General features: G+C 47.7%; 1 protein-coding gene across 1 annotated transcript in view; it reads left to right on the forward strand.

Moving 5' to 3' along the window:
* Positions 1 to 4,425: 4,425 nt before the first annotated feature.
* The window catches only part of CASC3 (CASC3 exon junction complex subunit), a 69,027-nt gene continuing 50,665 nt past the window's right edge, over positions 4,426 to 22,787 (forward strand). Inside the window, exons 1-3 of the mRNA XM_073572606.1 lie at positions 4,426 to 4,749; positions 19,391 to 19,418; positions 20,016 to 20,053. Of these exons, the coding sequence (XP_073428707.1) occupies positions 4,555 to 4,749; positions 19,391 to 19,418; positions 20,016 to 20,053 (261 nt within the window). The 5' untranslated portion in view covers positions 4,426 to 4,554. The remainder of the gene's footprint in view (positions 4,750 to 19,390; positions 19,419 to 20,015; positions 20,054 to 22,787) is intronic.

The following is a 22,787-nucleotide window of genomic DNA, read 5'->3' on the forward strand; positions in this document are numbered from 1 at the left end:
CTGCCCCACTGCCCGGGCCGGGAGGATACTTTTCTCTCGGACACAGGAGTACACGGCGGAGCTCTGAGGAGCACTTTAAAATTCACACGTGACGTTCCACCGGAAGTGACATGCTGGAAGCTGACCGGAAATTAGGTAATTTCAGGAGTAGATTGTGACGGAACGATGGAGGCACTTCACGGAATGCTTCAGATCCATCACCGTGTCCTCCTCCGACAGCAGGATTGTCTTGAAATCAGGGATGTCGGCCATGTGAGCGGATCATGATATGTCCTGCATCGGGAGGCTCAGGTGAGCACTTCAATGGGAGCCGGGCTGCTATAGTATCTTTATAAAATCTTTCTTTCTCTCTGTTTCTTTCTCTCTCTCTCCTTTCTTTACCCTCTTCGTTCTTTTTTTCGCTCTGTTCTTTCTTTCCCATCTTTTTCTCTCTCTAATCTTTTTTTCTCTGTGTTTTTCTTTCTCTCTCTCTGTTCTTTCTTTCTCTCTGTTCTCTTTCTCTCTCCGTTCTTTCTTTCCTCTCTTTCTTTCTGTTATTTCTCTCTGTTCTCTTTCTTTCCCTTCATTCTTTTTCTCTCTCAGTTCTTTTTTCTGTCCACTCTTTCTTTCTCTCTCTGTTCCTTTTCTTTTTTCTTTCTTTCTGTCTGTTCTCTTTTTCTCTCCCTCTCTGTTCTTTCTTTCCCCTCTTTCTTTTTTTTCTCTCTCTCTCTGTTCTTTCTTTTTCTTTCGTACTCTCTCCCTCTCTGTTCTTTCTTTCCCCTTTTTCTTTTTTTCTCTGTCTGTTCTTTTTTCTGTCCACTCTTTCTTTCTTTCTCTCTGTTCCTTTTCTTTCTTTCTGTCTGTTCTTTTTTTCTCTCCCTCTCTGTTCTTTCTTTCCCCTCTTTCTTTTTTCTCTCTCTCTGTTCTTTTTTTCTCTCCCCTCTTTCTTTCTCTCTGTTCTTTCTCTCGCTCTTTTTCTCTCTCTGTTCTCTTTCCCCTCTTTCTTTCTCTCTTTTCTTTCTCTGTTCTTTATTTCCCCTCTTTCTTTCATTCTCTCTCTGTTCTTTCTCTCTCCCTCTTTGTTCTTTCTTTCTTCTCTTTTTTTCTCTCCCTCTGTTCTTTTTTTTCTGTCCCCTCTTTCTTTCTCTCTGTTCTTTCTTTCCCCTCTTTCTTTCTCTCTCCCTCTCTGTTCTTTTTTCTGTCCCCTCTTTCTTTCTGTTCTTTCTTTCTCCTCTTTCTTTCTCTCTCCCTCTCTATTCTTTCTTTCCCCTCTTTCTTTTTTCTCTCTGTTATTTTCTCTGTCCCTTTTCTTTCTCTCTGTTCCTTCCCCTCTTTCTCTCGCTCTGTTCTTTCTCTCTCGGTAATCTTTTTCTTTCTCTGTTCTTTCTTTCTCTGTTCTCTTTCTTTCCCCTCTTTCTTTCTCACTCTGTTCTTTCTCTGTCTCTCTCTGTTCTTTTGTTCTTTCTCTCTCTGTACTTTTTTCTGGCCCCTCTTTTATTCTCTCTCTGTTCTTTCTTTCCCTCTCTGTTCTTTCTTTTCCTCAGTACTAGTCAATGTGCCAACAGTACCAGCCACTGTGCCCATAATGTGAGCCACTGTGCTCGTAATGCCAGCCACTGTGCCCTCAGTACCAGTCATTGTAATCAGCAGTGCTAAATGGGTGTGGTTGGGGGCGTGGACATGGGTGTCACTAGTTGTGAAATGGGTGTGGTCGGGCGTCGCCTAAAATTTGCTACATGCGCCGCAGCCTTTGTCCCTCTTTCCCTTGTTTAAAAGTTGGGAGGTATGGGTTAATGGATAAATCTATTAGGAGGGTTGAGTGAGATGGGGGAAGGATGATGAGTTCTGTTTTGTCCATATTAAGTTTTAGAAATCTAGCGGAGAAGAAGCATGAAATAGCAGACAGACATTGTGGGATTCTGGTTAGTAGGGAGGCGATATCTGGTCCAGAGATGTAGCTCTGTGTGTCATCAGCATAGAGGTGATACTGAAAGCTGTGAGATTCTATGAGCTGGCCGAGGGTGTAAATGGAGAAGAGCAGGGGCCCTAGGACAGATCCTTGCCGGACTCCTGACAGATAGGGGGCGAGGTGAGGAGGTGGGAGATGCTGAATGTCCGGTCTGTTAGGTATGATGAGATCCAAGATAGGGCCAAGTCTGTGATGCCAAGAGATGAGAGGGTCTGTCGTAATAGGGATTGGTCCATATGTCATCCCCTGATGAAGAAGTAGTATACACTTTGAAATGCTTTGGGAAATAAACGGTTAATCTTTCTCATAACCTGGATAAGTGAATTTGTCTAGCAGCGCACTGAAGTCCATGAATTTACTCCAAAGAATCTGAAGTTTTACGGTCACAGAGTTGACCTTTGGACGTGCAGCAAGCTGACTACGGATCTTATATCCTGGAATAAAAAAGTAAAAAAATATATTGCAAAAATTGCATGAAGGTAGTAATAATAGTAATAATAAGGGTATTTAGTTAACATAATTTTGATCAAAATAATGTAGAAGCCATCCCGCCACGTCACGGCAACCCTTGTGGGACAGTCCTAACTCTTGTATTTAAAACCTTTCCACTTGTCAAGTGACGTAAATGTGAACAAGGACAGAGGGACTGAACCACCAGTAATAGTATAGGCCAGACAGGATGGATTTTCCAACTCAGAAACAGGGCGGTCACACCCTTATATGCACAGAATGCACAATGAAACAAATGAGAAACTGGGTCTGAGCAGAAAAAGTAAATTAATGTGCATGCAAAATGTAATTGCATATGAACACATGACCTTTACACAGAGAAAACCAAAAGCAAAACACAAAACAAATATCCTGGAATAAAAAAGTAAAAAAATATATTGCAAAAATTGCATGAAGGTAGTAATAATAGTAATAATAAGGGTATTTAGTTAACATAATTTTGATCAAAATAATGTAGAAGCCATCCCGCCACGTCACGGCAACCCTTGTGGGACAGTCCTAACTCTTGTATTTAAAACCTTTCCACTTGTCAAGTGACGTAAATGTGAACAAGGACAGAGGGACTGAACCACCAGTAATAGTATAGGCCAGACAGGATGGATTTTCCAACTCAGAAACAGGGCGGTCACACCCTTATATGCACAGAATGCACAATGAAACAAATGAGAAACTGGGTCTGAGCAGAAAAAGTAAATTAATGTGCATGCAAAATGTAATTGCATATGAACACATGACCTTTACACAGAGAAAACCAAAAGCAAAACACATTTACATTTTGCATGCACATTAATTTACTTTTTCTGCTCAGACCCAGTTTCTACGGATCTTATATGCCTGAACCTCTCCTGGAAAGGGTGAGTAGATTCTAATTTATTCTTCCAACAATAACCCGGATAAGACCCTATTGCGCTTTTTGTTCCTTTAGTTTGATTCCACTGTGTCAAAGGCAGAGGACAGGTCCAGGAGGAGGAGGTGTGACTGAGGCAAGTTTGAAGGATGAGGGCATCAGGAATGAGGACACCAGGGATGAGGACACCAAGGATGGGGGCCACCAGGGATGAGATGGGGGACACCAAGGATGGGGACACTAGGGATGGGAGAACTAGGGATGGGGGACACCATGGATTAGGACACCAGGGATGGAGGACACCAGGGATGGAGGACACCAAGGATGGGGGCCACCAGGGATGAGATGGGGGACACTAGGGATGGGAGAACTAGGGATGGGGGACACCATGGATTAGGACACCAGGGATGGACGACACCAGGGATGGACGACACCAGGGATGAGATGGGGGACACCAAGGATGGGGACACTAGGGATGGGAGCACTAGGGATGGGGGACACCATGGATTAGGACACCAGGGATGGGCACACCAGGGATGGGGGACACCAGGGATGAGGACACCAGGGATGGGCACACCAGGGATGGGGGACACCAGGGATGGGTGACACCATGGATTAGGACACCAGGGATGGGGGACACCAGGGATGGGCACACCAGGGATGGGTGACACCATGGATTAGGACACCAGGGATGAGGACACCAGGGATGAGGGACGCCAGGGATGGGGGACACCAGGGATGGGGGACACCAGGGATGAGGACACCTAGGAAACACTTTTATAAACTTCAGAATTGTTTTTCACAATGGTGGAGTTTTATTTTTTTACCATTTCATTAGGTTTTTTCCCTTTTTGCAGCACATTGCGTGGTAATAACATAAGCTTGTAGTTTCTAAAACAAGCCGCAAAATGGCGTCCCTCACGTACTTACGCCCAGCAAACTTAGCCATTACCATAGCAACACTAACAAAACCCAAAATAAGATGGAAGTATCTCACCCCACCAGCACCTCAGCTAACCCGCCACTGCTGACGTCACCGCTACTTACACACTGCTACATTCCTGCAAAGCATCATGGGGAGAGAGCGCTGCTGAGGTATCGCGAGATGTCCTGCTATTGTTTTGTGCATTGGACGCTGGGAAATGTAGTATCTCTTTTCTCTTTGCGGATGGAACGTTTCATGGAACGCATTGCACACCGGGAAATGTAGTTCTCCTTCAGCAACACCGCGGATTCTCTCTTTACCGACATGGCGGACAGGAGGCGTCGGAGGAGACGTGCGTCCCAGGACAGCGAAGAGGAGGAAGAAGAGGAGTCTGGGAGTGACACCGTGGTCTCCGCAGAGCGGCCAGGGCAGCCCAGCAGGACCGAGGGCCGAGAAGTGGTCAACAGGAGAGGGGAGGCGCCGGCCGCGGCTGCCAGAGATGGGAAGGAGTCTGAGTGTGTGAGTATGGAGGCCGGGCAGGAGCAGGTGGACGCAGATGTGTGTATACATGCACTCCAGCAGCTGCAAGCTCCTCTCTGCAGAGAATATGGCCGCTTCCTGTTCTCTGTAGAAATGTGCCACCTGACGTGGGGAAAGCTGCTCACCATTAGTGGCATACCCTGCTCTGACTCCCCAGGTGAGGCCCAGCCACCTGTCATGGGGAAAGCTGCTCACCATTAGTGGCATACCCTGCTCTGACTCCCCAGGTGAGGCCCAGCCACCTGCCATGGGGAAAGCTGCTCACGATTAGTGGCATACCCTGCTCTGACTCCCCAGGTGAGGCCCAGCCACCTGACGTGGGGAAAGCTGCTCACGATTAGTGGCATACCCTGCTCTGACTCCCCAGGTGAGGCCCAGCCACCTGCCATGGGGAAAGCTGCACACCATTAGTGGCATACCCTGCTCTGACTCCCCAGGTGAGGCCCAGCCACCTGTCATGGGGAAAGCTGCTCACCATTAGTGGCATACCCTGCTCTGACTCCCCAGGTGAGGCCCAGCCACCTGCCATGGGGAAAGCTGCTCACCATTAGTGGCATACCCTGACCTGACTCCCCAGGTGAGGCCCAGCCACCTGCCATGGGGAAAGCTGCTCACCATTAGTGGCATACCCTGCTCTGACTCCCAAGGTGAGGCCCAGCCACCTGTCATGGGGAAAGCTGCTCACCATTAGTGGCATACCCTGACTCCCCAGGTGAGGCAAAGCCACCTGCCATGGGGAAAGCTGCTCACCATTAGTGGCATACCCTGCTCTGACTCCCCAGGTGAGGCCCAGTCACCTGCTATGGGGAAAGCTGCTCACCATTAGTGGCATACCCTGACCTGACACCCCAGGTGAGGTACAGTCACCTGCTATGGGGAAAGCTGCTCACCATTAGTGGCATACCCTGACCTGACTCCCCAGGTGAGGCCCAGCCACCTGCCATGGGGAAAGCTGCTCACCATTAGTGGCATACCCTGCTCTGACTCCCCAGGTGAGGCCCAGCCACCTGCCATGGGGAAAGCTGCTCACCATTAGTGGCATACCCTGCTCTGACTCCCCAGGTGAGGCCCAGCCACCTGCTATGGGGAAAGCTGTTCACCATTAGTGGCATACCCTGCTCTGACTCCCCAGGTGAAGCCCAGCCACCTGCCAAGGGGAAAGCTGCTCACCATTAGTGGCATACCCTGCTCTGACTCCCCAGGTGAGGCCCAGCCACCTGCCATGGGGAAAGCTGCTCACCATTAGTGGCATACCCTGCTCTGACTCCCCAGGTGAGGCCCAGCCACCTGCCATGGGGAAAGCTGCTCACCATTAGTGGCATACCCTGCTCTGACTCCCCAGGTGAGGCCCAGCCACCTGCCATGGGGAAAGCTGCTCACCATTAGTGGCATACCCTGACCTGACTCCCCAGGTGAGGCCCAGCCACCTGCCATGGGGAAAGCTGCTCACCATTAGTGGCATACCCTGCTCTGACTCCCAAGGTGAGGCCCAGCCACCTGTCATGGGGAAAGCTGCTCACCATTAGTGGCATACCCTGACTCCCCAGGTGAGGCTCAGCCACCTGCCATGGGGAAAGCTGCTCACCATTAGTGGCATACCCTGCTCTGACTCCCCAGGTGAGGCCCAGTCACCTGCTATGGGGAAAGCTGCTCACCATTAGTGGCATACCCTGACCTGACACCCCAGGTGAGGTACAGTCACCTGCTATGGGGAAAGCTGCTCACCATTAGTGGCATACCCTGACCTGACTCCCCAGGTGAGGCCCAGCCACCTGCCATGGGGAAAGCTGCTCACCATTAGTGGCATACCCTGCTCTGACTCCCCAGGTGAGGCCCAGCCACCTGCCATGGGGAAAGCTGCTCACCATTAGTGGCATACCCTGCTCTGACTCCCCAGGTGAGGCCCAGCCACCTGCTATGGGGAAAGCTGTTCACCATTAGTGGCATACCCTGCTCTGACTCCCCAGGTGAAGCCCAGCCACCTGCCAAGGGGAAAGCTGCTCACCATTAGTGGCATACCCTGCTCTGACTCCCCAGGTGAGGCCCAGCCACCTGCCATGGGGAAAGCTGCTCACCATTAGTGGCATACCCTGCTCTGACTCCCCAGGTGAGGCCCAGCCACCTGCCATGGGGAAAGCTGCTCACCATTAGTGGCATACCCTGCTCTGACTCCCCAGGTGAGGCCCAGCCACCTGTCATGGGGAAAGCTGCTCACCATTAGTGGCATACCCTGACCTGACTCCACAGGTGAGGCCCAGCCACCTGCCATGGGGAAAGCTGCTCACCATTAGTGGCATACCCTGCTCTGACTCCCCGGGTGAGGCCCAGCCACCTGTCATGGGGAAAGCTGCTCACCATTAGTGGCATACCCTGACTCCCCAGGTGAGGCCCAGCCACCTGCCATGGGGAAAGCTGCTCACAATTAGTGGCATACCCTGCTCTGACTCCCCAGGTGAGGTACAGTCACCTGCTATGGGGAAAGCTGCTCACCATTAGTGGCATACCCTGACCTGACACCCCAGGTGAGGCCCAGCCACCTGCCATGGGGAAAGCTGCTCACCATTAGTGGCATACCCTGACCTGACTCCCCAGGTGAGGCCCAGCCACCTGCCATGGGGAAAGCTGCTCACCATTAGTGGCATACCCTGCTCTGACTCCCCAGGTGAGGCCCAGTCACCTGCTATGGGGAAAGCTGCTCACCATTAGTGGCATACCCTGACCTGACACCCCAGGTGAGGTCCAGTCACCTGCTATGGGGAAAGCTGCTCACCATTAGTGGCATACCCTGACCTGACTCCCCAGGTCAGGCCCAGCCACCTGCCATGGGGAAAGCTGCTCACCATTAGTGGCATACCCTGACCTGACTCCCCAGGTGAGGTCCAGTCACCTGCTATGGGGAAAGCTGCTCATCATTAGTGGCATACCCTGACCTGACTCCACAGGTGAGGCCCAGCCACCTGCCATGGGGAAAGCTGCTCACCATTAGTGGCATACCCTGACCTGACTCCCCAGGTGAGGCCCAGCCACCTGCCATGGGGAAAGCTGCTCACCATTAGTGGCATACCCTGACCTGACTCCCCAGGTGAGGTCCAGTCACCTGCTATGGGGAAAGCTGCTCATCATTAGTGGCATACCCTGACCTGACTCCCCAGGTGAGGCCCAGCCACCTGCCATGGGGAAAGCTGCTCACTATTAGTGGCTTACCCTGCTCTGACTCCCCAGGTGAGGCCCAGCCACCTGCCATGGGGAAAGCTGCTCACCATTAGTGGCATACCCTGCTCTGACTCCCCAGGTGAGGCCCAGCCACCTGCCATGGGGAAAGCTGCTCACCATTAGTGGCATACCCTGCCGTGACTCCCCAGGTGAGGCCCAGCCTCCTGCCATGGGGAAAGCTGGTCACCATTAGTGGCATACCCTGCTCTGACTCCGCAGGTGAGGCCCAGCCACCTGCCATGGGGAAAGCTGCTCACCATTAGTGGCATACCTTGCTCTGACTCCCCAGGTGAGGCCCAGCCACCTGCTATGGGGAAAGCTGTTCACCATTAGTGGCATGCCCTGCTCTGACTCCCCAGGTGAAGCCCAGCCACCTGCCAAGGGGAAAGCTGCTCACCATTAGTGGCATACTTTGCTCTGACTCCCCAGGTGAGGCCCAGCCACCTGCCATGGGGAAAGCTGCTCACCATTAGTGGCATACCCTGCTCTGACTCCTCAGGTGAGGCCCAGCCACCTGCCATGGGGAAAGCTGCTCACCATTAGTAGCATACCCTGCTCTGACTCCCCAGGTGAGGCCCAGCCACCTGCCATGGGGAAAGCTGCTCACCATTAGTGGCATACCCTGCTCTGACTCCCCAGGTGAGGCCCAGCCACCTGCCATGGGGAAAGCTGCTCACCATTAGTGGCATACCCTGCTCTGACTCCCCGGGTGAGGCCCATCCACCTGCTATGGGGAAAGCTGCTCACCATTAGTGGCATACCCTGCTCTGACTCCCCGGGTGAGGCCCAGCCTCCTGCTATGGGGAAAGCTGCTCACCATTAGTGGCATGCCCTGACTCCCCAGGTGAGGCCCACATGGCCTGGGCATGGTTCTGAGATCCAGCAGACTGGTATCCAAAAGCAAGCGGCTCCCCAGGGAATTTCTAATGACTTTAATGACCTGACTGATATTTTGGTCCATTCTGGTGTCCAGCTCTTCTGAAACGTGTTATTCCCCCCACTCCCCACATGATTCCCCAGTTGTGGAAGGTGCTGGATGTTTCCTTGTGTTAAAGATCTAAACAAAGAAAAGGTTTTGGTACTGTCTTCGCCAGCTAAAAATTGATTCTCAGTGTAAGAAACAATATACTATCTGATAGTTCTACCTTTTAAAGAAGTTCCTCCTCCTATCAAACTTTTATCATCTTAATATATTGCAGTCATCATATTATACAGCACTGTGTATTTTCAATTGCTCATTTTGCCCTTTTACCCAGCTAATTCTTCTCTTTTCCATTAGATCTATGACATCACGTGATTTAAAACTGACTAGCGGAGTCCTTCTAAGCTCTATGTAGAAACAATAGGTCAATTTTCCCTGCATGACTCGTAAGTCACTGTTAAAGTCCTTGTCAGGAGCTGAAGAAGGGAATGATAACTGCAGGGACCAGAGACTTCCTGTATCTACTAAAGGTACGGTCACACTTAGCGATGCACCAGCGATCCCGATCAGCGATATGACGTGGTCAGGATCGCTGGTGCATCGCTAAGTGGTCGCTAGTGAGCTGCCACACAGGCAGATCTCACCAGCGACATCGCAGGGGTCGGGGGTCGCTACTTACTTGTCAGACGAGGCGATCCTGACGTCCTGTTGCTAGTCTCCACAGCAGGAAGCCCCAGCAGGAAGCTGACGACGAGAAACGGTCCAGGACGTTCTCGCGCGATCAACGATAACCAGCGGGGGAGCAGTCAGAGGTAAGTAACAGACATAGCGATATCACTAGCAATATCGCTGCTGCATCACAAAACCGGTGACGTTATAGCGATATTGCTAGCGATATCGCTTAGTGTGACAGGCTCTTAAGAGCAGAGAAAAGAATTAGCTGGGTAGAAAGGTAAAATGAGTAATTGTAAGTACACGGTGCTATATAATATGATGACTACAGTATGTTACAGTATAAAAACTTTGATGGGAGGAGGGACTATTTAATGGCTAACAAAAAAGATTGTTCTCAGTGGGAGAGACAAAATAATAATTTATAAGACACACATCCTTGGATTGAAAAGGTCCTCCCGACACATTTGTTGGCTATAGTGGCCATTTATCATCAGGGACAGTCTTGTAGTAAGGTGAGGTCTATGTGGGGACCAAGATCAGAAGTAGTGATTGTGAATGGGGTTGGCAGCCTCTTTTCTCTCATTAGGTATTATGATAATTAGGTAATTCATTGGTGTTGCAAATCCTAAATGCCACACAGTGCGCAGCTAAATTGCAAAGTGTGAGTTGTGTGATAATAAGGCTACACTTGGTTTCTTTTTTCGTTTTTTTTTAAATTCGTTTATTGAACCTCAGGACACAAAGAATGTACAACATACAAAATGGCTTATGATAACAAGCATTATACATAGCACACATGTTTCCGTCTATTGTAAAATATAATGCAAAGAAATTGCACAGTCTTATAGATAAACAAGGTACTTATCCTTCCAAGCATACATAAGGATAATTGGCTATACGTTTTCCAGCATGTATATCAATCCAATTTCACAAACCTTGTCGTATCATTCAGAAATAAAATCTTACTAAAATTCCCTAAACTACCACTACATCACCTAGTATCTCCTATTTCCGCAGCCTGGTTTCCTATATCGTATTATGTCGCGTGTGATGTCTCAGCCTTGCAAAGTAGAATCATAGAATCGTAGAGTTGGAAGGGACCTCCTGGGCCATCTGGTCCAACCCCCTGCTCAAAGCAGGATTCGCTAAATCATCCCGGTCAGATGTCTGTCCAGCCTCTGTTTGAAGACTTCCATTGAAGGAGAACTCACCACTTCTCGTGGCAGCCTGTTCCACTCATTGATCACTCTAACTGTCAAAAAGTTTTTTCTAATATCTAATCTGTGTCTCCTCCCATTCAGTTTCATCCCATTGCTTCTAGTCTTTCCTTGTGCAAATGAGAATAAAGTTGATCCTTCTACAATGTGACAGCCCTTTAGATATTTGTAGACAGCTATTAAGTCTCCTCTCAGTCTTCTCTTTTGCAAACTAAACATTCCCAAATCCTGCAACCTTTCCTCATAAGACAGGGTTTGCAGACCGGTCACCATTCTGGTCGCTCTTTTCTGAACTTGCTCCAGTTTGTTGATGTCTTTTTTAAAATGTGGTGCCCATAACTGGACACAATATTCCAGATGAGGTCTGACCAAAGAGGAGTAGAGGGAAATAATGACTTCACGTGATCTAGACTGTATGCTTCTGTTAATACATCCTAGAATTGCATTTGCCTTTTTTGCTGCTGCATCACACTGTTGACTCATATTCAGTCTGTGATCTATTAGTATACCCAAGTCTTTTTCACATGTGCTGTCACTTAGCCCTATTCCTCCCATTCTGTATATGCTTTTTTCATTTTTATTGCCCAGATGTAGTACTTTGCATTTCTCCCTGTTAAAAACCATTCTGTTAGTTGCTGCCCACTTCTCCAGTTTATTTAAATCTTTTTGAATCCTCTCTCTCTCTTCTCTAGTATTAGCTATCCCTCCTAGCTTAGTGTCATCAGCAAATTTAATCAGTTTACCCTCAATTCCTTCATCTAAATCGTTGATAAAGATGTTCAACAATACAGGGCCCAGGACAGAGCCCTGTGGTACCCCACTTGAGACATTCTTCCAACTGGATGTGCAGCCATTTACGACCACTCTTTGGGTCCGATCACTAAGCCAGTTATGAATCCACCTAACAGTTGCCTTGTCCATTCCATACTTAGTCATTTTTTCAATAAGGATTGTATGAGAGACTTTGTCAAATGCTTTGCTGAAGTCAAGATATACTATATCTACAGCATTTCCTTGATCCACCCAATCAGTGATACCGTCGTAGAAGGAAATTAAGTTAGTCTGACAAGACTTATTAGTTACAAACCCATGCTGACTCTGTTTAATCACTTCATTCTTATCCAGGTATTGACATACATGTTGTTTAATAATTTGTTCAAAGATCTTTCCTGGTATAGAAGTCAGACTCACCGGCCTATAGTTGCCTGGGTCCACCTTCTTCCCCTTTTTGAAGATAGGAACAACATTTGCTCTTCTCCAGTCTTCTGGCACTTCTCCTGTTCTCCAAGAATTTTCAAAGATTATGGAGAGGGGTTCAAAAATTTCTTCTGCTACCTCCTTCAGTACTCTGGGGTGTAATTCATCTTGACCTGGAGACTTGAATTCATTTAGGTTAGCTAAGTGTTTCCTCACTATCTTTCTGTTTATAGATATCCTGGATTCTTCTATTCCCTTAATAGGACAGTGAAGAACAGTTGATGTTGCATTTCCTTTCTGAGAGAAAACAGATGCAAAATAGGAATTTAAAAGTTCAGCCTTCTCAACATCCTGTCTTACCATTTCATCATTTTCATCCTGTAAAAATCCTATAGCATCTTTGACTTTTCTTTTACTTTTGACATATCCCCAAAATCCTTTATTATTGCTTTTGACATCTCTTGCAAGCCTCAATTCATTTTCAGCTTTAGATAATCTGATTTGTGCCCTGCAGGTTCTGCAGACAGCATTATATTCTTCTTTAGATATGCCTCCCTCTTTCCATTTTATAAACATTTCTTTCTTCCTTTTTAGCATGTGCTTAAGTTCTGTGTTCATCCATCCTGGTTTCCTTAAATGCTTCCTATTCTTCCCTCTTTTCGGAATTGTTAACAACTGTGCTTTGAGAATTTCATTTTTCAAGATTTCCCATCCTTCCTGGACATTTTTGTCTTTAAGGATATCCAGCTATTGGATCCCTCCAATTCTCTTTCTGAATCCCTTAAAATCTGCCTTTCTGAAATCTAACCTTGACGTCTGAGTCTTCACAGGTCTTCCGCCTCTAGTTATCCAAAATTCTAAAATAGCATGGTCGCTACCTCCTAAGGTCCCAGCCACTTTTACCTCCTCAACCATTTCCTCCCTGTTTATAAGGATTAGATCCAAGGTAGCAGTTCCCCTTGTTTTCTCCCCTACCTTTTGGAAGATAAAGTTGTCAGCAAGAGAGGATAAGAATTTCCTTGACCTGTTAGTTTTGCCTGAGAAAGATTCCCAACAAATGTCTGGATAGTTGAAATCTCCCATGACAACTATGTCATATTTTTTGGAGAACTTGGCCATTTGATGCATAAAGAGTTCATCCATATCTTCAGCTTGCACAGGCGGCCTGTAGTAAATGCCTACAATGGTGTCCTTTCCATTGTTCTGTCCTTGTATTCTTACCCAAACAGTTTCCACAGAACTCCCAGTCACTGAAGCTTCAATCTCTGTGCAGATATACGCATTTCTAACATACAATGCGACACCCCCTCCTCGTTTATCAAGTCTGTTTCTTGCAAATAAGTTGTATCCTTCTAGTCTTGTATTCCAATCATGTGTATCGTCCCACCAAGTCTCAGTGATTCCAATGACATCATATTTCTTTTCCTGTGTTAGTAGTTCCAATTCTCCTTGTTTGTTGACCATGCTTTGTGCATTAGTATAGAAACATTTTAGTTTGTGATTGGTTTCTCTTTCTCCAATATTTTTATTAATTAGATTCTTTTGTCTTTGTTCTTCCTTTCCACTTCTAATAGCAGAGTTCTCAATACCATTTGTCAGGTGTAAGGCTTTTTCTGGTCTTTTGCTTCCCTTCCCATGTTGTTCTAGTTTAAAGCTCTCCTTACAAGTGTAGCAAGGCGACTTCCAAATACATGCTTTCCAGTCTTCGTAAGGTGTAGTCCATCGTATAAGTAATTCACTCCGTGATCCAGAAATCCAAATCGTTGCTGACGGCACCATTGACGTAGCCAGTTGTTCACCTGCAGAATCTTATTCCACCTCCTTGTTCCATGGCCATCCACTGGGAGGATGGAAGAGAAGGTGAGTAAGGTGAGAGAAGTAAGGTGAGAGGAATTCCACCTCTCCCAAATCTTTTCAAATTTGCCCGGGCATCCCCTATTTTGGTATAACATGCGCTCATATGGAACAATCGAATTTACCAACTCGATCCAAAATCTAAGGGAAGGACATAAACCCCCCATCCACCGCAATGCTAGCACCTTCCGTGCCATAAACAGCGTTTCATGCAGGAAGACCCCAGTATAGTGATCCCAAATCTCCTCCTCCCACACCCCAAACAAGCAGACCAATGGCTCTAGAGGGACAGGGGCCTGCACCAGGGATGTCAGTAGTGTAGTCACCTCTTTCCAGTAATGTAGGATAGTGGGACATTGCCACACCATATGAATAAAATCAGCATCTGGCGAGTGACATCGCATACATTCTGATGATTGAAGCTGACCCATCCTAAAAAGTCGCATCGGAGTCAAATATGATTGATTTATTATATACAATTGTATCATTCTGTTATTAATAGATGGTGATACTCCGATTGGAGATTCCAGAATCTCCTCCCACTCCTCTCTTTGCGTCTTAGGGATGAGTCGCTCCCACTTCCTCTTAATAGAGCTTATGGCCGATTCTGCCCCTACTGATAGCATGTATGTATACAAAGTGGATGTGAGACCCTGGGGACCCTGCGAATTAAGGATTCCTATCAGAGGTAAAGATGAAATAGTACGGTCCACACCCCTACCCGTCATATGTGATTGAAGAGCCGATCTCCGCTGCAAATAACGAAAAAATTGAGATCTCGGAATATCGTGTGACCTGCAATTGTTCAAAAGACTTTAAGATCCCTTGGTCATACAAGTCTCCCATTGAAGAGACGCCATACTGAGCCCAAAAAACGGTGGATGGGTGATTCCGTAACTCCGGAAAATAGTTATTACTCCACAGGGGCATTTCATCTATAAAATCTTTAAACCCATTTACGTTCTTGATTTGCCTCCATATTAATCGTGCCAGCCGGAGCAGGGGCAGCAGACGTGGAACATTAGTTTTCTCCAACTCCAGGAAACCTAATGGGCAATCCGCTTGTGCAGCATGAAGCAGGTGGCTTTCAGAATTGGGGAGGCAATTACCCGGCATCCATTTACTTAAAGCTTTAGCCTGCCCAGCTAAGTAGTATAGGAAAAAATCTGGCAACGCCGCCCCACCTCCCTTCTTTGGTCTTTGTAAAGTGGACAATTTAAGTTTGGGCCTAGTTTTCCCCCATATAAAGGATGTGATCAGAGAGTTAAGGTACTGTCACACTAAGCGATATCGCTAGCAATATCGCTATAACTTGTGACGTTATAGCGATATTGCTAGCGATATCGCTGTGTCTGATACTTACCTACAACCCGCTCCCCCGCTGGTTATCGCTGATCGCGCGAGAACGTCCAGGACTGTTTCTCGTCGTCAGCTTCCTGCGGCACTTCCTGTGGAGAGACGAGCGTGGAGCCGGGCGGGAGGACGTCAGGATCGCCTAGTGTGACAGGTAAGTAGCGACCCCCGTCCCCAGCGATGTTGCTGGTGAGATCTGCCTGTGTGGCAGCTCACTAGCGACCACTTAGCGATGTACCAGCGATCCTGACCGTGTCATATCACTGGTTGGGATCGCTGGTACATTGCTAAGTGTGACAGTACCTTTACACTCAGTCTCTGGTTTGTTTGTTTTTAATTATGTGAATGTGTTGGCCATAGTGAACAGATGTGATATCCAGAGATACAGATATTAAAAATAAAATGATTGTATTTACTGCCCTGTCTTAAAAGAGATTTTGCTCCAAAATTGCATTTGGAAGTTTTGGCACTCTGTTATGGTGGTGGTAACAATAAAACCTGCCGCCATGCCCTATTGCTGGGGACAGATGTCCCTTTCCCAGTTGAAGGGATATGTTCATAGTGAAAGGCTCATTGACTTTCTAATATAAGATAAGATAATCCTTTAATCGTCCCACCATGGGGAAATTCAGAGCATTACAGCAGCAAGGCAGGAACAAGTACAGATGCATAAAGGCATTACATTGACAGTAGGTAGGTACATATACGAAAAAAAAAAAAAATATAACCGGACTATCACAACTTTGGATCTATCAGTTCACTGTTTGGGTCGTTCTCCGTTTTGGACAGTGCTGGTTATACAGCCTAACTGCAGCAGGAAAGAAGGACTTTCGATAGCGCTCCCTCTCACATTTAGGATGAAGTAGCCAGTCACTGACAGTACTGCACATCTTTGCCACGGACTCATGCATGGGATGGGAATCATTCTGCACCATGTAGCTCACCTTGGCCAGTATCCTCCTGTCGCCTACTTCCTGAACTGGATCAAGGGGGCATCCCAGGACAGAGCTGGCCCTTCTAATCAGTTTGTCCAGCCTATTCCTGTCCCTGGTTGATATGCCACTACCCCAGCACGCCACACCAAAGAAGATGACTGATGCCACAACAGAGTTGAAGAAGGATGCAAGGAGTGCCCCCCCTAACTCCGAAGGCTCTCAGCCTTCTGAGCAGATAAAGCCTACTGTGGCCCTTCCTGTACACTGCATCCAAGTGATGGGCCCAGTCAAGCTTATTATTGAGAATCACACCAAGGTACTTATAGGTGTCGACTATCTCAATGTCATTTCCCTGAATGTTCACCACTACTGGTGGATTTTTTCCCTTGCGAAAGTCCACCACCAATTCCTTGGTCTTCCCGGAATTAATCCTAAGGTGGTTCCTCTGACACCATAGGATTAATTCCGGGAAAACCAAGGAATTGGTGGTGGACTTTCGCAAGGGAAAAAATCCACCAGTATCCACCAGTAATATGCATTGTTCCTTATTCTCAAGATCTTAGGCCGGTTTCACAGGTATAAGAATAGAATGTGATGTCCTGACTAGTCACTGATCTCATGGGAATATATGAGTTGTGGAATTCAGGTCAGGAGAGCTGTGGCCCATACTCGGACTGACTGTGGGATGTGTAAAGACCGGGGCTGTGAAGTCAGTCCGTGTCCATTTTGTTGGAGTTGATATAAAATGGACCGACTCTGACTCCTAAAATATGTAATAAATTGGTTCAGTAATACAATGCAGGATGGGCTGGAAATGTTTTCATCAGAATACTGGAAAGTTCTGAAATGTCCTATAAGTGTCTTTTCTGTTCCTGAGCTAACGATCTCTGCTTTCAGTGGAGATGAATTTGTGCTGCACTTTATGTACATGCTCAGTAGTGACCAGTGCTGTGGAGGTGGAATCAGGGAAATTGAGGAGTCTGTGGTTTGTTTACTCCACAGGCCTGGAAAAAAACTAGCCCAAAACTAAAAATCATAAAGGGCCCTATACGGATTAAAGTTGTCAGTATGTGCTGGTTTTGGCTAGACTAATTTTCTCCCTATTAATATATGAATACTTAGGCTGCGTTCACACGTGGCGTTTTTTTCGCGTTTCCGCGGCGGTTTTAACCGCGCGATTTTGCCGCGAAAACGCGAAAAATAAGCATCCCATGCATTCCTATGGGATTCCGCAATGCTGTGCTAATGCTGCGGTTTTTACCGCGGCGGAATCGCTTTGCGGTAAAAACCGCAGCATGCTCATTAATTTGCGGAATCGCGGCGATCCCGCACCCATAGGAATGCATTGTTCCACTTCCCGCATGTGGCTGTGCACACCATGCGAAAAGTAAGCAGAACAATTGCGGATGGTACCCACGGTCCGGAGGAGAGGAGACTGTCCTCCTGGCTTTGGGTACCATATCCCTGTAAAAAATAGAATTTAAAATAAAAAATATTGTTATTCTCACCCTCCGATGTCCCGCGCAGCCTTCCCGCTTCTCTTCACGCTCTCGTTCCCAGTAGTCCTTTGTGAAAATGCTCGCGATGGCGTCCCTTCTCGCGGGATCGCGAAGTCTCGCGGTCATTCGCGCGACGTCATCGCGAATTACCGCGAGACGTCGCGATCCCGCGAGAACTGACGTCATCGCGGGCATTTTCGCAAAGGATTACTGGGAACGGATGCGCGGGACGTCGGAGGGTGAGAATAACACCGTTTTTTATTTTTTTTTTTTTACATTCTATTTTTTACTACTGACGCCGCATAGGCGGCCTCAGTAGTAAAAAGTTGGTCACACTCGTCAAACACTATGTTTGACGAGTGTGACCAACCTGTCAATCAGTTCTCCAAGCGATGCTACAGATCGCTTGGAAAACGCTAGCATTCTGCAAGCTAAATACGCTTGCAAAATGCTAGTTTTTCTGCGGGAAAATCGCGGGAATTTAAAATGCGATTTTCCCACGGACTGGAATTCCGGAATTCTCGCGGTGATTTCCGCGAGAGTTCCGGTACATGTGCACTTAGCCACAGAGAGTTCATCTATATGGGATTGGGTGGGGGGGACGAGAAAGCTGTCGGCTCCTTAAGTGGAAAAATTCTGACCAGACCTCCAAGGCTGTCATTCTGTAAATTCTTCTGGCTTTTACCAGAACACTATTTGGTTTCATTCCACAGTCAGACCTTTGCCGAAAGGTGACCCATCAAAGTGTTCACTTGCCTTCTGCACTCCCTATACCGGGAGCCCATGTTGTATGACGTTTTAATTACATCTGTAATGCCCAGTTTTGCAAAGTTACTTATCTTCTGACTAATCTGTTTGACGGCTCACCAGCGATCAAGTAGCGAACTCACCAGCGATCCTGACATGTTGATATCGTTGTCGGGATCGCTGGTGAGTCGCTATGTGTGACAGGGCCTTAAGAAGGGGTTGTTCTAATCTTTGAAGGAGTTTGTCGGAGGTGATTAAAAAAAACGTGAAGCACAAATGGAACTACAGTGTATCCCCCACTGCTCCAGCACCAATGGTTCGGTGGTTAGCCTTCAGGCAATACAAATCAGCCTGTGCCGGCTGCAGTCAGTGACCAGCCTCGGTGACCATCAGCCTTACTACTTGGCATCTCCTGTGAAGCTCTTTAAACTTTGAAATGTTGAAGGTTGGCATAAAGGAGCCAATTTTTCCTTGCAACGGAGCCTGTGAGCATGATTATAATCCCTATGAAAATCTCCTGCCACTATATGTAACCTGATAAAGATTTTTCTAAAGATGTATCCCTTAGTCACTTGTAGGCCACATACTTTTTATAAAAACTTTAATTCTCCTGATCCATATTCAACTAAATGTTCAGGTGTCTGATGGGACCATGTCATGTCCCTGAGCCTGACCCTTTATTATCAGATGGGTATTGTGCACCTGTTCTATTCATTACAATGCGATGGCTGTGCCATTCCTGCCAGGACAAGTGCATGATTAGCAGGTGCCAGACCTGATGTCACTGGCACCGCTGCCCCGCAATGTAGGATTAACCCTTTATTGCCTATAGCTTAAAACCTTTTTCCAGGGCACAGCAGTTGACAGATGTAGCAGAGCTCAGAAACCTGCTAACATGTTCTTGTGGTTACGATGACTTGGCAAGGGTGGATAATAACTATTTGCTGGTTTTATGTAAATTATTGAAACATTTCTAGTAATGATTTTTTTTTTCCTTTGGCCTTGCAGGAGAGTGAAGACGGGATAGAAGGAGATGGTGAGTAGAGAGTGTCCTGTATGGTGTACTCGGATTATAGTAATACGCCATGTACTATAATGTGTCTAATGTAAACCTAAAGCTGGAAAATATAAGTATACACTTACCTGCACACAACCAGTCCACAGAAAGAAGCCATCTGTTTATTGGGGACTACAGTTTTACATTTCTGCTAACACTCGATAATTACTGTATGGGATCTTCATATTACTTGTGCCACAATATACCGTGTCTGCAATCCCAAAAATGTAGATAAGTGGGGTTTGTCCTTTGTGACCTGCACCATAGCTGATAATCAGGGGCCTTAAATCCCTGTTGTTGACCAGAGTGCAGGATAAGCTATAGAAAAATAAGGGACATTTGCTTTTTCTTGCTTCACCATGAGGCTCATGATGGTATCAGGCAGTGATTGCATGACTGCACAAGAGTTCATTTGTCTTGTGATTGCCTGTTTGTGTAGTAGCGCTCGACATTTCTATAGAGACTCAGCCCAGCGTAATTATTGATGATTGGGACGAGCATGGCCCTGTAGTGATTGTAAATGTGCTCCTGCCTTTGTAGCAACATTGCTTTTAAATATATTTTTGTATCTCGCAGCTGTGCTGACGGACTACGAGAGCGCTGAGGAATCCGAAGTAGGTATCACCAAAGTCTTGTGTGTGAAATTAGAAGTTTCATGTTGTGGGAAGAGGTCATGTTCTCATTTACAGCTAGCCTGTCCGTACGATGCACCTAGGAAACCTGAGGTACTGCAGGGTAGGACAAGAAACACATTTTTGGCTCCGTTGCACCAAAATTCATGTTTTATTTCTATGAAAATTAGGCTCACAAGTGGACTGGTGGACATATCAGTGCACTTATGGTTCTCAACTCGTCTACATTTTTAGGGTAGAAAGAAGTTCTGCTGCACCACATCACCTCTGTCAGTCAAGAAATTGGGGGCGACGGCAGGTGAGAGGAATCTTGTGGCAATGAGAGCCGCAAGTACAGTGATATGCCCACCAGTGCACTTGCTGTTCCTGGCTTCTCCTGGCCGTTTCCTCCCCTGCTTTGTGACTGACAGCGGAGGCACAGGTTCTTCTGACTGATGTTACTTCTGTCTCCACTGACTTGGAGAGCAACGAGCAGTCGAGAACCACAAGAGCACAGATAAGCCCACCATTTCACTTACGAGCCTAATTGCATAGGAATAGAGGATTAATTCATATGTTTGCAAAAAACTCTTGGTTTGTACCATCATTTTCAGAGACTTGTAGCATTTTAATTTTTCCTTCGATTTGAGCTGTGTGATGGACTTGTTTTTGTGTGGTCAGCGGACTGTACTGTTGATTTCTCCTACGCCTCATTGGGGGGCACAGAGACAGTGGGTGTTATGCTGCTTGCCACTAGGAGGACACTAAGTAAACACAGAAAAAAGTTAGCTCCTCCCCTGCAGTATACACCCTCTGGCTGGATGAGATTTCTCCAGTTCTTGCTTGGTGTCTGTAGGAGGCACTTGGGTCTGGCTTCAGACCCCACCATTTTTATTTTATTTTTGAATTTTCTGTAAATTTTTATTTTTTAATTAACGGAGTGAAGGGGGCGATGGTTCCTTTCTACGGCCCGCTCTCCCCTGAACCAACAACAGGCAAGCACGCGGAGTTTACCTCCCCGTACACTTTCCTGCGACGACTGGGGCTGATTCTTCTGGCGATGGTTCCTTTACGGTCCCAGTACCCCACACGGATAGGAGGGTGAGAACACGGAACGCACGGAGAAGACTTGACCAGCGCTTTCGGATGCCCTGAATCAGCCCCATAGCTCTCCGTCCCCCTGCCCGTAGGGTGGGCCGATTGAGCAAATACCCCTGTAACAACCTCTCCGGCTCTGCTACATCGTCCAGTAGCTTTTTTACCTCAGGATCTGAGATGGGATGAAACCTGCAGGCTCCTGGACAGCGCAGACTGCGCGAGCATCGGGTTGGAGGTATGGGGTCGGATCCTGGTCCCTGGGAGAAGTGCTGACAGAGTCTCAGCGGCGGCATACCGGCGCCCCGCCGCGGCCCCCCGCTTCCCCCTTCAGCCGACGCTCGCCGCGGGTAGGCCCAAAAATTTAGTCCCCGGCTTCTTGGCCTACTAGGCCGCAATTTACATAACGCCGCCCACCGTTAGCACCACCGCCCACGTCTTTGGCGCCTCTCGCTCTGTACGAGACACGCCCTGTTGTCTCAGGGGCCATGTCTTTAACCACTTCTCTGCCCCTTGGGCTCTGGGACGGCTGCGGTGGGTGCGCGCACGGATGGACAACACCTGGTGACACTACAGGGCCACCAATATTCTTCCCAGGGACACAACATCAGGACCGTGGGTAAGCTGCATCTGCCTCAGAGCAAAGCTTAACCCCTTCGCTGCACATTCCCTGCAGCCCGGGCTCTGCTTGTAACCCTTTCACGGGCACTATGTCTCAGTCTAAGGAAGCAAAAAGGGAGCTAATAAGCACACTGCGTTCTTTACCGCTGGTACCTCTTGCAAGACTGCCTTGTCCAGTACCCAGACTAATCCACTATGCACGGATTGTGTCCCGGCTTGTGCTAAAACGCCATCCGCCGCTGCTGCGAGGTGCTCCCTGCGTTTAGTCCCTCTGTGTGGGCCGTATCCTTGTCACGGTCTGTGGAGTCACCGACCAAGGCTATAGACTCCTCCATGAATCCTCTTTAAGTCATAACGCATCTTTACCGCCCAAGGAAGGCTTTGGTGACGGCCGGGAACCGTCCGCCTGCAGGGACCATGCTCGTTCAAGGGATCCTCGGGTCTCTAGAAGCAGACCAATGACGCGTCCCCTAGTCACGCTCGCGATTCAGCATCTGCTAGTTCTGTCTCTCGCTCTCCCTCTCCTAATGTTCGCAGAGAACATGTCTCTGAATTCGAGTCCCTGCTCCGGAACACGTTATCTCCTTTAAGAAGACTAAACTTTTACGCAGGGTATTTGCCTGCCATCCGGAGTAGAAGGACATTGTCTAGAAACGTAGGAACCAACCACATAAGCGGTTCACAGGGCAAAAGCCTATCGAGGCTGAATACCCCTTTACTCCATATCTGCTGAAGGATTGGTTACACTCCCTCTCGGTGGATTCTCCTGTATTATGCCTTGCTCCTAAAACGCTTCGATCCGTTTCTGAGGGCTCTTCAGTCAGAAACCCCTCCGATCGTCAATTTGGCTACCTCGCCAGTTCAGTTTTTGGAGCTTCAGGAGCGGCTTTTCTTCCCATCTTTAGCGGCGACTTGAGTGGCTTAAGGCATGGCCACTTGGGCAGAAGTCTTAATTACTGCCTTCCAAGCAGATAATTCACGCAGGGGATTTTGCAGTAGACGCCTCTTTAGAATGCCGCTA

This window comes from Dendrobates tinctorius, unplaced genomic scaffold (genome assembly GCF_039654945.1).
Source record: "Dendrobates tinctorius isolate UK_male_01 unplaced genomic scaffold, ASM3965494v1 ptg000032l, whole genome shotgun sequence".
NCBI classification, from domain to species: domain Eukaryota; kingdom Metazoa; phylum Chordata; class Amphibia; order Anura; family Dendrobatidae; genus Dendrobates; species Dendrobates tinctorius.